The 15,837-nt window shown below is 35.9% G+C and overlaps 1 protein-coding gene across 3 annotated transcripts in view; it reads left to right on the forward strand.

Moving 5' to 3' along the window:
* CUL3 (cullin 3) overlaps nt 1–15,837 on the forward strand; it is a 112,838-nt gene that overhangs the window by 84,059 nt on the left and 12,942 nt on the right. For all 3 annotated transcript variants that reach the window (XM_050752149.1, XM_050752150.1, XM_050752151.1), the window contains 3 exons: nt 1,818–1,942; nt 4,496–4,592; nt 6,661–6,795. In XM_050752149.1, coding sequence (XP_050608106.1) covers nt 1,818–1,942; nt 4,496–4,592; nt 6,661–6,795 — 357 coding nt within the window. The remainder of the gene's footprint in view (nt 1–1,817; nt 1,943–4,495; nt 4,593–6,660; nt 6,796–15,837) is intronic.

Raw genomic sequence — 15,837 nt, forward strand, 5'->3', positions numbered from 1 at the left:
TACTCTGATTTTCAACTTAAGTTAGGAAATAGTACGGTTTTTAAATTTTTTAAATCACCAAGTACCACTCTATAATTAAAATGCGTCACAACCGTTTAACAGATTTGTGGGTCTTTCCTTTGATATCTGAATATGAGATCATCACTCTACTGGTTTCATAGGCTCACAAACCAGATATGTGAAAATACCTAATTCTGTAGAATAACCATTTATTTCTGTGAAAACATTCTGACTTTAATGTAAATAGTTGTATGATTTGCTTTATAAATATCAGTGTTTACAGTTGAGAAGAGCTGAGAGGAGGAAGGATGCAAGTCCGTGACAAATTTCAGGTGGACAGGAAATGAGTAGTGCAATTATCCTGGATTTTGTTTTTTTTTTTTAGATTGTTTAGGAATGTGTAGTTAAATCTAATATATTGATATATTTTCTTGTATTTTTCGTTTGCTATAGTAAGTTTTTAAATTTTTTTCTTCCACTAATCTTACACATTGAAAGCTATAGGGATGATTGGGGTAGATCCCATGCATATTGATGTGGGTTGAATGGACTGACCACTTTGTTACCCTCCCTTCCCCTAACCAACTTGCAAATGTATAAACAGTTCTCCACTTCCCCCAGTATACCATGTAAGAGTCTCTTCTATGATCCTCTCTTCTCTGCGTCATCTAAGTTTTTTATTTCCAGTTTCCTTAAAGTAATAATTTAGTGGATACTTGTGAAGAAATATGAGTGTAGAATGCTTCTTGATATTCATAAACTCTGATTCCTGCCCTTAAAAATTTATATTACTAAATCATTGAGGCAAGATAAAAATGAAATGATGATTTATGACACATTGAGTATCAATAATAAAGATAATATTTAATCTTTAAGAGTTTTTGTTGTGCTTCGTTGTTTACTTAAAAATTTGTTTAAAAGAAGAAAATAATTGTGACAGTGATACTAGCTTAGAAGTAGTTATTCATTGTACAGATATTTGTAGAGCACCTGCTTTGTAGCACTGGGTCTATAGGGTCCTATGCAGAGGTTGTTGGAATGTGAGCTACATGTTAAAACACAAAAGTTTTAGTTACTTTAGTTGAAATAGTTGCTGGAATATTAGAAATATGTGTTAAGATGGCAAAAATATTTTAAAACTGAGATGAAGGATATTATGCTAGAATTTTCTCTAAAATGATATAATTGACCCCCTTGACTTTTTATTTGAAAAGGCCCAAACTTTTCTGTTCTCAGTGATAACAGTAAGACTTGATTCATGTGCCAAAAACTATTCTTTGGTCAGTGTTTTTAAATTAACATCATAAGCAATAATTATAACTATTTGCCATAGCAGTTAAAATTCGGGAAACACTGGGTGGGTCTGACATTTAAGAAAATCTGTTTTTTTGCCGGGCGTGATGGCTCATGCCTGTATTCCCAGCACTTTGGGAGGCCGAGGCGGGCAGATCACCTGAGGTCAGGAGTTCGAGACCAGCCTGACCAACATGGAGAAACCCCGTCTCTACTAAAAATACAAAATTAGCCAGGCGTGGTGGGCATGCCTGTAATCCCAGCTACTCGGGAGGCAGGAGAATCGCTTGAACCTGGGAGGCAGAGGTTGTAGTGAGCCGAGATCGTGCCATTGCACTGTAGCCTGGGCAACGAGCGAGACTCCGTCTCAAAAAAAAAAAAAAAAAAAAAAGAAAATGGTTTTTTATTAGATATTAGACATGGAGCTAACTAACTGCTTCAGTAAATCTAACACAATGTCTTAACAGAACAGAAAGCAAATCCTAGTTAATTTTGAGGGGACTATCTCTTTCTGTTTTACATAGGTATCTTTAGGTGGTGTTGATCTTACAGTCCGGGTGCTCACGACAGGATATTGGCCCACTCAGTCAGCCACACCAAAGTGCAACATCCCACCAGCACCAAGACACGCTTTTGAGATATTCAGAAGGTAAATCAAAATCAGACTTTGTATTACTATGTACAAATAAGTGTTCAAAATTAAAATGAATTCGAACATTAATATCCATAATTGAGGATGAATGTATTCCATTTATTACCTCATGTTCAAAAGGAACATGTATCCTGGCATGCAGCAATTTCCCCCTCTATAGGATCTTGATGAATAAAGTAAAGCAGGCATAATTTATCTCTAGAAAGATTGTTTATATGCTGGCATTTGAAATGCCTTTTATTTAGAGCAGTAGTGAAAATGGAAAAAGAGAAAGTAAATGATGATGGAAAACCAGACCCAGAGAATTCCTTGAACTTTCTGAACACTTCAGCCAATTTGCATTGTTGGAAATATGTGGATACCTTATTCCCACTAGTACTCAGAGGCTCTGAGATAGCAGTTTTGATGAGGAAGAGGAGCAAGATGAAAAAAACAAGAGTGATATGCAAGAAAAAAACAGAAAAAGATCCAAGAAAATATCTTTTTTGGGCTGCTGAAAATAATTGATTTACCCAGTGTGGAGACTACTTTGTGAAAAGACCACTCGTGTGAACACTAGGGATGAAGATGAGTATATCACCCCCTTCATCGAGCAGCCTAAGGTGGACACTTAGACATTGTCTGTGAGCTGATTGCGCAAGGGGCAGATGTTTTTGCAGTGACTGTGGATAGCTAGATACTCCTGCAAGGTGCTTATAAGTGGAATAATACCAGAGTGGCTTCTTTATTTCTTCAGCATGGTGTAGATCAGTTACCAGTGACCAAACAAAAGGCCTCCTGACCCCCTTGAGTCTTGCTGCTGGAATCAGAGACAACAGAGATACTCTAGAACATCTGCTCGTGAGCTGTTAATCTCGAACCAGATCTGAAAAAACAACTGGGAAGAAACTGCATTTGATATTGTCAGGAGGACAAGTGTCTGTCACGACCTCTTTGAAATCGTGGAAGGCACTGTACAAATTCTTCACCTTAGTCTTAATGATTCTAGCAATTGTCTTAAGTTTCCAAGTACCAGTGCCTTCTTTGTGTGGGATGTAAAATATTCCCATAATAAAAGGTTGACATCAAACATCTTACTACAAAAAATTCATTGGTACTCATTAAGATGTTCTTCCAGGTGAATTGCCTGACCTTGATGTCAAAATGTATTTGAAAGTTGTTTGACTATATCTTCTTGAATGATTTCTGTGGAGTTTGTGACTTTCATCAGAAATAATTTCGACTTGCCTATACTTAAAAACTTGACATAGGTTGTACAGAAACTAAAGATATTTTTGGTGCTGATCCAGGAGATAATATATTTTTAAGTAGCGCATATCCTGGATCTTTGAGTATTCAGCATATTGACATGTATCTTTGTAAGGCAAGGTAACTAAGATTTTAACTTAAAAAGCCTCAAACATTCTGGTGCTATCCCAGCTGTCTTCTCTACATTACCATAGCCAGTTGCTTTCATTTTGAACCAGAAGCACTAGCATATTACTGACTTGTAGCTTCATAAATTAAAAAAATAAAAACTAGATTTGTCTTTTAGAACATACACGATTTTCCGGGAAAGCAGCTAGGTGTTTAATCCATGAATCTTGTATACTGTCTCCACCACCACAATTCACATAATCCTGTGGACAGTCCTGCTTCACCCTGGTCAACTGCATCATCCTTATTGTAATAGTGAATCAGTATAACCCTTTAGACATGCACGCAGACACACCCTGTTGCAAGAGTTCACAAAATATCTGCTGTCCAACTAGTTTTACTTGCCTAATCCCACTGGTTTAGGCACTGCTTATAGTCTCTTGAGTTCACAGAAATGTCGGGTTTTTTCCCTCCCCAAAGTCCTCATTTTTTACAAACTGTAGAAGGGGAAAACGACAAGGGAAAAGGAATTCTAAGAGTGAAGGGATGGTGGTTATACTGGGGCAAGAACCACAGAGTGGCTCAGGCTTTGAAAAAATACAGTGTGGATAGTGACAAAAAAACATAAATATAAAAATTCAAGAAAAAGTACCAGTTCTGAACAACAAAAACAAAGGGAGAGTTTATCCTTTATAATTTTAATATGTAAGAAAAAGTTACATAAACTTTTCTCAGAGGAATATTTTATAAATACCCTTTGTTCAGCATTAGTGCATTGAGTATTTTTTGTACTGTGGTATAGGAGTGTATTTTGTACTGTCGATGTCTACTACTGGCTTAGGACAAATTGATTATTGGGTTACTGTGGAGAAAGGTGGTCTTAAGAACAGCAGGGGCTGAGCAGCAGTAGGTTGGGCCAGAGTGTACAGTAGAAATTATTTAGTGTGCTGCCTTTGTCATTTAATATCTAGCTGAGTTACTTAGGGCTCTCTCAAGGTCTCTCCTGTGGAAAGTTGCACCTGAACTTGATTCCTAAGGTTTCCTTAAACTTTTAAAGTCCATACACACACACACACACACACACACACACACACACACACACACATACATGTTTAAGGGATGTTATCCTGTGGTTTGTAATTTCAAATGTGTAAGTTTGTTTGATTTGCTAAAACCTGGTTTGATTTGCCGAAGGTTCTACTTAGCCAAACACAGTGGTCGACAGCTCACACTCCAGCATCATATGGGTTCTGCAGATCTCAATGCCACATTTTATGGACCAGTTAAAAAGGTAAATATTGATAGTTTGAACATATTATGTAACTTAAAGTTAGTCTATTAGAGCTGATTTGTGATTTATGTTGACCTGGGTAAATTATTTATTTCTCCTGTTTCTCTGCCTGTCTCACAAGTTAGAAAGGTTAAAAATCCTAGCTTTATTACTTATGTTCTCTCAGTTGCTAACTGCAACTTTGAAAATATGAAGACTACACCAGTATAGTCGTCACTAAGGACTAAACATTAGGAAAATTACATATTTTATTTATAAAATTAGGTTTAAGAAAATATTGCGTAAAATAGTAAAATGTAAGTTGATTTCAGGACATACAAAGCTGTGAGCCCCTTTTCAAAATTCTGTTACCTATAATCTTTATTTCTAATAAATCAAGATTGGGAAGATTAACATTCGAGGTTTGTTAAATATACAAATGTTATTAAAGTCATTTAAAAATTAGTATTGGACCAGTAATTTGCCTTCACTTTTAAAAAGCAATCACATTTTTATATCTAGATTGAGAGGTTTAGAGGAATAATTTATTTTCATTACTTGATGTGAATCAGGATTATTTGCCTTCAAAAAATTCTAAGTCTTCTAGAAAAACTGTAGAAATATACCTAAATTGTCATCTAGGCAACAAATAAGTTTTAGATTTTAATGAGAATTTTACTAGTTTGGTATGATGAGTCACTGTTAACATCAGTTTTTAAGTATTGCTGAAAATGCCTATAAAAACATTCTAATTTTGATATTTAATTGAAATGGGAAATAGTACTTTATAGTTCATTTAGTTAAATAATATTCGACACATACATTTGAGTGTAAGTGGGAAGGACAAGGAAACTATACTGCCTGCTTTTGTTTTAAAAGATAGGTTTTCTTTCCCTAAATACTCATGTTCTTTTAAAGTTTATTAAGCAGATCAGTAGATTTTTAAAACATATGCATATGTTAATTTTTGAAGAATTAGAAAGTTCCAATTTGTATCCTTAAATCATAAAGCAGGAATAGGCTTTGAGAATGGCGCTTGCCCCTTGCTCCCCTGGGCCCCATGCTATGCTATGATATTTTTTGATCTCTTACTGTGATCAGGTCACACAGAAAGAAACCTAATCCTGTTACTTTTGGTGGTAGTATAACAGTAGTGATGTTTTGTAAGTCCATTATTATTATCATCCCATAGTGTACTGTTAAAATAATTTTAGCATTAAATATAGGGAATTGATTAGTTACTTGCTCAGATAACATTAAAATGTTCACAGTGGGGGGACAGGAGACAGTCCTAAATGTGTGTGTGTTGGGCGGGGGGCGGGGTCTACTACTAAAAAGTAGATTTCCGGGCCGGGCGCGGTGGCTCACGCCTGTAATCCCAGCACTTTGGGAGGCCGAGACGGGCGGATCACGAGGTCAGGAGATAGAGACTCTCCTGGCTAACATGCTAACATGGTGAAACCCCATCTCTACTAAAAATACAAAAAATTAGCCGGGTGTGAGAGGCAGGAAAATGGCATGAACCCAGGAGGTGGAGCTTGCAGTGAGCCAAGATCACGCCACTGCACTCCAGCCTGGGCGACAGAGCAAGACTCTGTCTAAAAAAAAAAAAAAAAAGATTTTCTTTATAGAAATAAGTTACATAGTTTTTGTTGAGGGGGAGGATGGAGATTATGGGACCTGTTTCTGAAACATGCTGTTAAAGTTACCAGGAAATTGGTCAGCTGTGGTGGCTCATGCCTGTAATCCCAGCACTTTGTGAGTCTGAGGTGGGCAAATCACTGGAGCCCATTAGTTTGAGACCAGCATGGGCAGCATGGCAAAACGGTCTCTACAGGAAATACAAAAATTTAGCTGGGCATGGTAGTACACACCCATGGTCCTAGTTACTCGGGAGGCTGAGGCAGGAAGATTGCTTGAGCCCAGGAGGTTGAAGCTGCAGTGAACCATGTTTGCGCCACTGAACTGCAGCCTGGATGACAAAGTGAGACCCTGTAATGTACATACATACATATGTACACACATAGGTACATAAATGTTACCAGGAAATGATTGTATCTTTGTTTATATTTTTTAAAAAATGAAACAGGAAGATGGATCTGAAGTTGGTGTTGGAGGTGCACAAGTAACTGGCTCTAATACACGGAAGCACATATTGCAAGTTTCCACTTTCCAGATGACCATATTAATGCTCTTTAATAATAGAGAAAAATACACATTTGAGGTATGGATTGTGGTTATATACATTTTAACTGTGTTGTTTCTAACTCACTTTTTACTTGTTTCTTATTTGAGTAACCCTTAGAGAGTCTCTTTGGAGACCTTTAGAGAAAACTGTGTAAAATGGATCATGGAACTGTATGAACATCATACATTTATTGAGTTGTGTTTTATTATTTTTAAATTTATAGAAGTATTTTTATATAAAACATATCTTATATAAGTAGACAATTTGATGAGTTTTAAATGAGTGCACCTGTGTAACTACCATCACAAGACTATTGCCCAAAAATATAGAGCATTACCTCCAGAATTGCTTTGTACACCTTGCCAGTTCATTCCCTCCTACCACCTCGAGCCCCAGACAGCCAGTGACCTGCTTTATATCACTATAAATTAGTTTTGGTTTTTTAAGACTTTGATGTAAATGGAATCATGCATGTTGTCTGTATGCTTTAATCCTTTTGTCAGTTCACCTGTTGATGGGCATTTGAGTTGATACTGGATTTAGGCTGTTATAAGTAGAGCTAAGTGTTTAACATTTTAAGAAACTGCCAAACTGTATTCCAATGCAGCTATACCAGTTCTCATATTTGCCAGCAGTGCAAGATGGTCCAGTCGCTCCACATCCTCCGCAGTCTTTAGATTTTGAGCCACTTTAGTTGGTGTGTAATTGTGTCTCATTTTGGATTTAATTTTCTTTTTTTTTTTTTATGATGTTGAGCATCTTTTATGTGTTAATATGCCACTGATATATCTTGTTTGGTGAAGTGTTTATCTTTTTTGGGTTGTTGTCTTACTACATTATAAAAGTCCTTTATAAATTCTGGATACAAGTCCTTCGTCAGATATATGTGCTGTGAGTATTTTTTTCAGTCTGTTGCTTGCCTTTTCATTTTCTTAATAGTGTCTTTTGAAGAGCAGAGTTTTAAAATACTGAAAAAGTCCAGTTCATCACTTTACTTTTTGTAGTTCATGCTTTAAGTCCTAAGAAATTATTGCCTACCCTGAAATTTTAGCGATTTACTTTTATTTTTTCAGTAGTTTATAATTTTAGCTTTTACATTTATGTCTACAATGAATTTTAAGTTAATTTTTTTATATAGTATAAGGTAAGGATTAAGATACATTTCCCCTCACTCAGTCAGTTGTTGGTTCCAGCATCATTTGTTGAAGGCACTGTTTTTTCCCACTGAATTACCTTGTCGTCATTATTTAACAATCAATTGATCATATATGGGTGGGTCTATTTTTATGCTGTCTGATCTGTTTCATTGATTTCTGTGTCTGTCTTTATGCCAGTTTTTTGCTGTCTTGATAGTGCAATCATTTTTCTCTTCACACCCATGTTGTTTCATTAGAGTAACTAATGTTATAATATGCTTTTTGTTTTTTTCTTTTCCTTTTCTCGCAATTAAAATATGATTTGATTACATTAAATCCAATTAGTCATTTCCTGTACATTTAAAGGGTGTTTTGGGGTTAAAATGAAGGTCATGTGATTCATATTAAGTTGAAATTTAAGGTAATGAATGAACATTTTGAAAGACTCTTAAAATTAATTCCGTATTTTTACTTAATTGAAAACTTTTGAAAATTGTCATATACAGGTGAACACAGGAAAAAAAATAGTATGTTTGAAATTAAGAGCAAGAGTAAGTTCTAGGCCTATTTAATATTCACGTCCATACTCCCATTTATGTGTCCCGTTTATGAGAGAGTATGGAAATTAGTGTAATTAAGAGAGCATCATTTTTATGTGATATATTTAAAGGGAATGCTTGAAATCTAGGTATTTTAATAGCTCAATTGCTAAATTGAGAAGTTTTTCTCATGTATTTCCATGTGAGTCTTACCTAGGGAATAACCTTGATTTTTTTTTTTTTTACTTTTATTTTTATTTTATTATAACCTTGATTTTCAAGCACAAGTTATATTTGATTGAGTCCCAAGAATATTGATTAAGCAAGCATTGAGTACCTTATTCAAACCTAGGCTTTTCAAACAGAGGTGGAATTAAATTATCTCTAACAGATGTGTTTGTGTAGTCATTTTTTAATCTGCAGCTCTTAATGGATAATATATTTTAAACCAAATTAGCTACTTGGTAAATGCAAGAGTTGGTTTTCAGAGTCCTGGCTTATAAAGAACTGGTAAAAAAAAATAATGAGATAATCAAAAATACAAATTCATTTTTTAAAGCTGTTATCGGAATTGTTGGAAATTTTAGTGGTTCAAGCTTTTCTCTTTCCCATCTGACTTGGGATCATTGATGCTAATGAGCAGTTATTAGATGGAAAGTTAAAATTAAGTAGAAAATCTCTCTAAGTTTTCCAACTTTAGCTAAGTCACAAAGCAGAAACTGATTGTCGTGTATATAGGATGCCATGCGTATGGCTCCAAAGCCTACTGGCTGCTGACACCTCAAATCTGGGGCATTGTGAGAAGGCATGAGAAATGCATCTTTGCTCACATCATGTGTTTCTCTACAGTCCATTGCTTATGTTTTATTAGCCACTTTTTTACAGAAATCACCTCCACAAATTAGTGGAGATAGTTAAAAGTATTTTATTATAATAATTTAAAGGAAGGTGAACTTTTATTTTTGAATATTCTCTGAGTTCAGTAAGATGGTGTATTATTTAATGCCACATGACAAATCTCAAAAGTTAGTGATTTAAAACAACCACTAACAATGTATTATCTCTCATGGTTTCTGTGGGTTAGGGATTCAGAAGATACTCAGTTGGGTAGTTCTGGCTTGGGGTTCATGAGGTTGCATTTAGATGTTGTCTGGGGTTTTGGTCATCTAACGGTTTGACTGGAGCTGGAGAATACGCTTCCAAGGTGGTTCACATGGCTGGCAACTTTGTTCTGGATGTTGTTAAGCGGCCTTAGTTTCTCTCCACGTGGGCCTTTTTGTGTAGCTCTTTGTCCTCAAATCTTGGTGGCTGGTTTTCCCAAGAGCGAGCAATCCAGAAGACCCAGGCAGAACCTGCAGTGCCTTTTTTATCTTTCCCTGGAAGACACCTAGTGTCACTTCTCATTTTCTTGGTTGCCCAAGTTAGCCCTGATAGAGTGAGAGGACCACACAAGATTAACATATACCAGGATTATTACACACTGTCATAGAAGCCGGCTACAACAGTTGGCATTAATTTGTAGTGTCATATTTAATCTGTAGTAGTCAGGCTGCTGCTGAGGTTTTTTCTTTTCATGTTTTTTGAATGGATAAAGGTAAGTTTATTGTGATTTAGAACAGCTAAAAATAGGAAATACGTACAGTGGTAGTCTGTGCCTTGGACTTTAGTAATTAGCAGTGGGTTTTTGAAAGAGGTATGGATAAGAACTATTAATACATATTTTTCTTAATGTTCTTTATTTTTTATTTTATGAGAATGAGTCTGAAATTTAAAAACTATGGACAATAGCACTATTAATGTCAGAATTTAAATAGAAAACTTAACAGTAATATTTGATCTTCAATAATTTATAGCAATCATTAGTGACATAACTTCACAATATGAAAAGGAAAATGAAAGTACAAAGGAAAGTAGACAACTCTGGAATCATGGAAATCCCTTACAAATTTATTGATTAACCAGACAATTGAAAAGGGGGATACAGAAAATTTGAATAACACAGTTAGCAAGTTAAAATTGAAGGCTGTTTAGCGAACTTTGAACTCAGAAAGCAAAGTAGATGTACTGCTCACAGGAAATATCTGAGGCTAGCATAACTTTTTTGCTAAAACTGAGCAAGGAAAATACAAAAGAGAAAGCTGAAGGTTGTTCATCATTCTGCCTTGCTCCTTAGATCCTAAGTAATATACTGAAAGTATAAATCTCAATATTAGCAAGTCATTTTCAGTAGTGTATTGAAAGAATAATGCACTGTGTTCAAAAAGGATTTATCCGTAGAATACAAAGAAGGATCAGCATAGGAAAACTTTTTGAAAAGATCTTAATTATTAAGATATTGTAATAATTGTAAAAATAAGCAGTTGCCTAATTGCTAGTCACCATTTTAAGGAGAAAACCATTTGATCTGTACAGATGAACAAAAAGTATTTGATACAAGTCAGTCCTCATTCCTTATAAAAGTGGGGGACTCATTGCCACCTTAGAATGGAATGCCCTTAATGTCATAAGGTTGTATCTGATGACAAACTTAAGCATTATAATAGTAGGACAATACTAGACACCTTTCTATTAGACTTAGGAACAAGATGAAGATGCCTATCTTTACTACTACTGTTACACCTTGCTCTGCAGGTCCTAATATACTAAGAAAAAAAAAAGGAATGAAATTTTTAAGTATTGGGAAGAAATTGAAAAAATTGTCAAAATCTGTAGACAGTATGATTGTCAATTTGGCAATACATGATAATCAGTGAGAAAACATTTCTTTAGAAGAATTTTGTTGGAAAAAAAAAATACCCTTTCTGTAAACCAGCATTAATCAGTAAATGACATGAAGAAAAGGATGTTTTATTAAGAATCATAACCTTCCAGGAATCATTTTAACAAGAAATGTGTGGACAGGCCACTTACGCTAAGAAGACAGTAAAAGCTAAAGAATATGAAAGGGTAAATATACCCAAATGGGAGAATTACATGTTATAAGTGTGCTGTTTTTAAAAGTCACCTATAAATTCAAGGAAATCTGAATTGAAATTTCCAAAATATACATTGTTTTAAATAAAACTCGACAGGCTGATTCCATAATTCATCTGGACAAGAAAATGCACAAGGTTAGGCAAAACTACTTTTGAAAAGGAATGGGGTTTTGGGTAGGAAAGCTCAGTAAAAGGGGAAGGAATTTGTCCTAATAACAAAACATACCGTATCACATTTCTAAAAATTTTTAGTTTTTATGGGTACATAGTACATGTATATATTTAGGGATACGTGAGATATTTTGATACAAGCATATAGTGTGTAATAATCACATCAGGGTAAATGGGGTATCCATCATCTTAGCATTAATTATTTCTTTGTGTTATGAAAATTTCAGTTGTATTCTCTGTTATTCAAAAACGTACAAGTTAGCGTTATTTTAAAATCATAGCTCATTTGAACAAAAGAGAGTCCAGAAGCAAACTGTTATATTTGTAGGTGTCTGGAATGTGATAAATTTCTCTCTTTTTTTTTTTTTTTTTTGATTGTACTTTTAAGTTCTGGGATGCATGTGCAGAACGTGCAGGTTTGTTACATAGGTATACATGTGCCATGGTGCTCTGCTGCACCCATCACCCATCATCTAGGTTTTAAGCCCCGCATGCATTAGGTATTTGTCCTAATGCTATCCCTCCCCTTACCCCTTACCCCTTACCCCTAAAGGCCCTGGTGTGTGATGTTCCCCTCCCTGTGTCCATGTGTTCTCATTGGTCAGCTCCCACTTATGAGTGAGAACACGCGGTGTTTGGCTTTCTGTTCTCGTGATAGTTTGCTGAGAATGATGGTTTCCTGCTTCATCCATGTCCCTGCAAAGGACAGGAACTCATTCTGTGGCTGCATAATATTCCATGGTGTATATGTACCACATTTTCTTTATGCAGTCTGTCATTGATGGGCATTTGGGTTGGTTACAAGTCTTTGCTACTGTAAATAGTGCTGCAATAAACATACGTGTGCATGTGTCTTGTAGAATGATTTATAATCCTTTGGGTATATACCCAGCAATGGGATTGCTGGGTCAAATGGTATTTCTAGTTCTAGGTCCTTGAGGAATCGCCTTACTGTCTTCCATGATGGTTGACCTAATTTACACTCCCCGCAACAGTGTAAAAGCGTTCCTATTTCTCCACATCCTCTCCAGCATCGGTTGTTTCTGACTTTTTAATGATCACCATTCTAACTGGCATGAGATGGTATCTCATTGTGGTTTTGATTTACATTTCTCTAATGACCAGTGATGATGAGCTTATTTTCTTATGTTTGTTAGCCACACAAGTGTCTTCTTTTGAGAAGTGTCTGTTCATATCCTTTGTTCACTTTTTGATGGAGCTCTTTTTTTCTTACTGTAAATTTGTTTTAAGTTCCTTGTAGATTCTGTATATTAAACCTTTGTCAGATGGATAGATTACAAAAATTTTCTCCCATTCTTTAGGTTGCTTGTTCACTCTGATGATAGTTTCTTTGCTGTGCAGAAGCTCTTTAGTTTAATTAAATTGCATTTGTCAATTTTGGCTTTTGTTGCAGTTGCTTTTGGTGTTTTAGTCATGAACTCTTTGCCCCTGCCTATGTCCTGAATGGTATTGCATAGGTTTTCTTCTAGGGTTTTTATGGTTTTAGGTCTTACAAGTAATTTTTTCTATCTCTGTGAAGAAAATCAATGGTAGCTTGATGGGAATAGCATTGAATCTGTAAATTGCTTTGTGCACTATGGCCATTTTCACAATATTGATTGTTCCTATCCATGAGCATAGAATGTTTTTCCATTTGTTTGTGTCCTCTCTTATTTCCTTGAGCAGTGGTTTGTAGTTCTGCTTGAAGAGATCCTTCACGTCCCTTGTAAGTTGTATTCCTAGGTATTTTATTCTCTTTGTAGTAATTGTGAACAGGAGTTCACTCTTGATTTAGCTGTTTGTTATTGGTGTATAGGCATTCCTGTGACTTTTGCACATGGATGTTGTATCCTGAGACTTTGCTGAAGTTGCTTATCAGCTTAAGGAGTTTTTGGGCTGAGACAGTGGGGTTTTCCAAATACACAATTAAATCATCTGCAAACAGAGACAATTTGACTTCCTCTCTTCCTGTTTGAATACCCTTTATTTCTTTCTGTTGCCTGATTGACCTGGCCAGAACTTCCAATCCTATGTTGAATAGCAGTGGTGAGAAAGGGCATCCTTGTCTTGTGCCAGTTTTCAAAGGGAATGCTTCCAGCTTTTGTTCATTCAGTATGATATTGGCTATGGGTTTGTCATGGATAGCTCTTATTATTTTGAGATATGTTCCTAGTTTATTCAGTGTTTTTAGCAGCTAGGGATGTTGAATTTTATCAAAGGCCTTTTCTGCATCTCTTGAGATAATCATGTGGTTTTTCTCATTGGTTCTGTTTATGTGATGGATTACGTTTATTGATTTGCATATGTTGAACCAGCGTGGCATCCCAGGGATGAAGCCAACTTGATTATGGTGGATAAGCTTTTTGATGTGCTACTGTGTTCGGTTTGCCAGTATTTTATTGAAGATTTTCACATTGATGTTCATCAGGGATATTTGCCTGAAATTTTCTTTTTTTGTTGTGTCTCTGCCAGGTTTTGGTATCAGGATGATGCTGGCCTCATAAAATGAGTTAGGGTGAAGTCCCTCTTTTTCTATTGTTTGGAATACTTTGCGAAGGAGTGATACCAGCTCCTCTTTGTACCTCTGGTAGAATTCGGCTGTGAATCCTTCTGGTCCTGGGCTCTTTTGGGTTGGTAGGCTATTACTGCCTCAGTTTCAGAACTTGTTATTGGTCTCTTCAGGGATTTGACTTCTTCCTGGCTTAGTCTTGGGAGAATGTATGTGTCCGTTAATTTGTTTGTTTTTTCTAGATTGTCTAGTTTATTTGCATAAAAGTGTTTATAGTATTCTCTGATGGTAGTTTGTATTTCTGTAGGATCAGTGGTGATATCCCCTTTATCATTTTTTTATTATGTCTATTTGATTCTTCTGTCTTCTTTATTAGTCTGGCTAGGAGTCTTACCTATTTTGTTAATCTTTGCAAAAAACCAGCACCTGGATTCATTGATTTTTTTTTTTTTTTGAAGGGTTTTTCCGTGTCTCTTATCTCCTTCAGTTCTGCTCTGATGTTAGTTGTTTCTTGTCTGCTGCTAGCTTTTGAATTTGTTTGCTCTTGCTTGTCTAGTTCTTTTAATTGTGATGTTAGGGTGTCGATTTTAGATCTTTCCTGCTTTCTCCTGTGAGCAATTAGTGCTATAAATTTCCCTCACACACTGCTTTAGCCGTGTCCCAGAGATTCTGGAACGTTGTGTCTTTGTTCTCATTGGTTTCAAATACCGTATTTATTTCTGCCTTCATTGTGTTATTTACCCAGTAGTCATTCAGGAGCAGGTTGTTCAGTTTCCATGTAGTTGTGCGGTTTTGAGTGAGTTTCTTAATCCTGAGTTCTAATTTGATTCCACTGTGGTCTGAAAGACTGTTTGTTATGATTTCCGTTCTTTTGCATTTGCTGAGGAGTGTTTTACTTCCCATTAGGTGGTCAGTATTAGAATAAGTGTGATGTGCTCAGAAGAATATATATTCTGTTGACTTGGGGTGGAGAGTTCTATAGATGTCTGTTGGTCCAGAACTGAGTTCAAGTCCCTGAATATCCTTGTTAGTTTTCTGTCTCGTTGATCTGTTTAATATTGACAGTGAGGTATTAAAGTCTCCCCCTATTATTGTGTGGGAGTCTGAGTCTCTTTATAGGTCTCTAAGAACTTGCTTTATGAATCTGGGTGTTCCTATATTGGGTGCATATATATTTAGGGTAGTTAGCTCTTCTTGTTGCTTTGATCCCTTTACCATCATGTAATGCCCTTCTTTGTCTTTTTTGATCTTTGTTGGTTTAAAGTCTGTTTTATCAGAGACTAGGATTGCAACCCCTGCTTTTTTTTTTTTTTTTTTTTTTTGCTATTTGCTTGGTAAATATTCCTCCGTTCCTTTATTTTGAGCCTGTGTGTGTCTTTGCACATGAGATGGGTCTCCTGAATACAGCACACTGATGGGCCTTGACTCTTTATCCAGTTTGCCAGTCTGTCTTTTAATTGGAGCATTTAGCCCCTTTACATTTAAGGTTAACATTGTTATGTGTGAATTTGATCCTGTCATTATGATGCTAGCTGGTTATTTTGCCCATTAGTTGTTGAAGTTTCTTCATAGTGTCAATGGTCTTTACATTTTGGTATGATTTTGCAGTGGCTGGTACCGATTTTTCTTTTTCCATATTTAGTCCTTCCTTCAGGAGCCCTTGTAAGGCAGGCCTGGTGGTGACAGAATCCCTCAGCATTTGTCTGTCTGTAAAGGATTTTATTTCTCCTTTGCTTATGAAGCTTAAT

This window comes from Macaca thibetana, chromosome 12 (assembly GCF_024542745.1).
Source record: "Macaca thibetana thibetana isolate TM-01 chromosome 12, ASM2454274v1, whole genome shotgun sequence".
In the NCBI taxonomy this organism is placed as follows: domain Eukaryota; kingdom Metazoa; phylum Chordata; class Mammalia; order Primates; family Cercopithecidae; genus Macaca; species Macaca thibetana.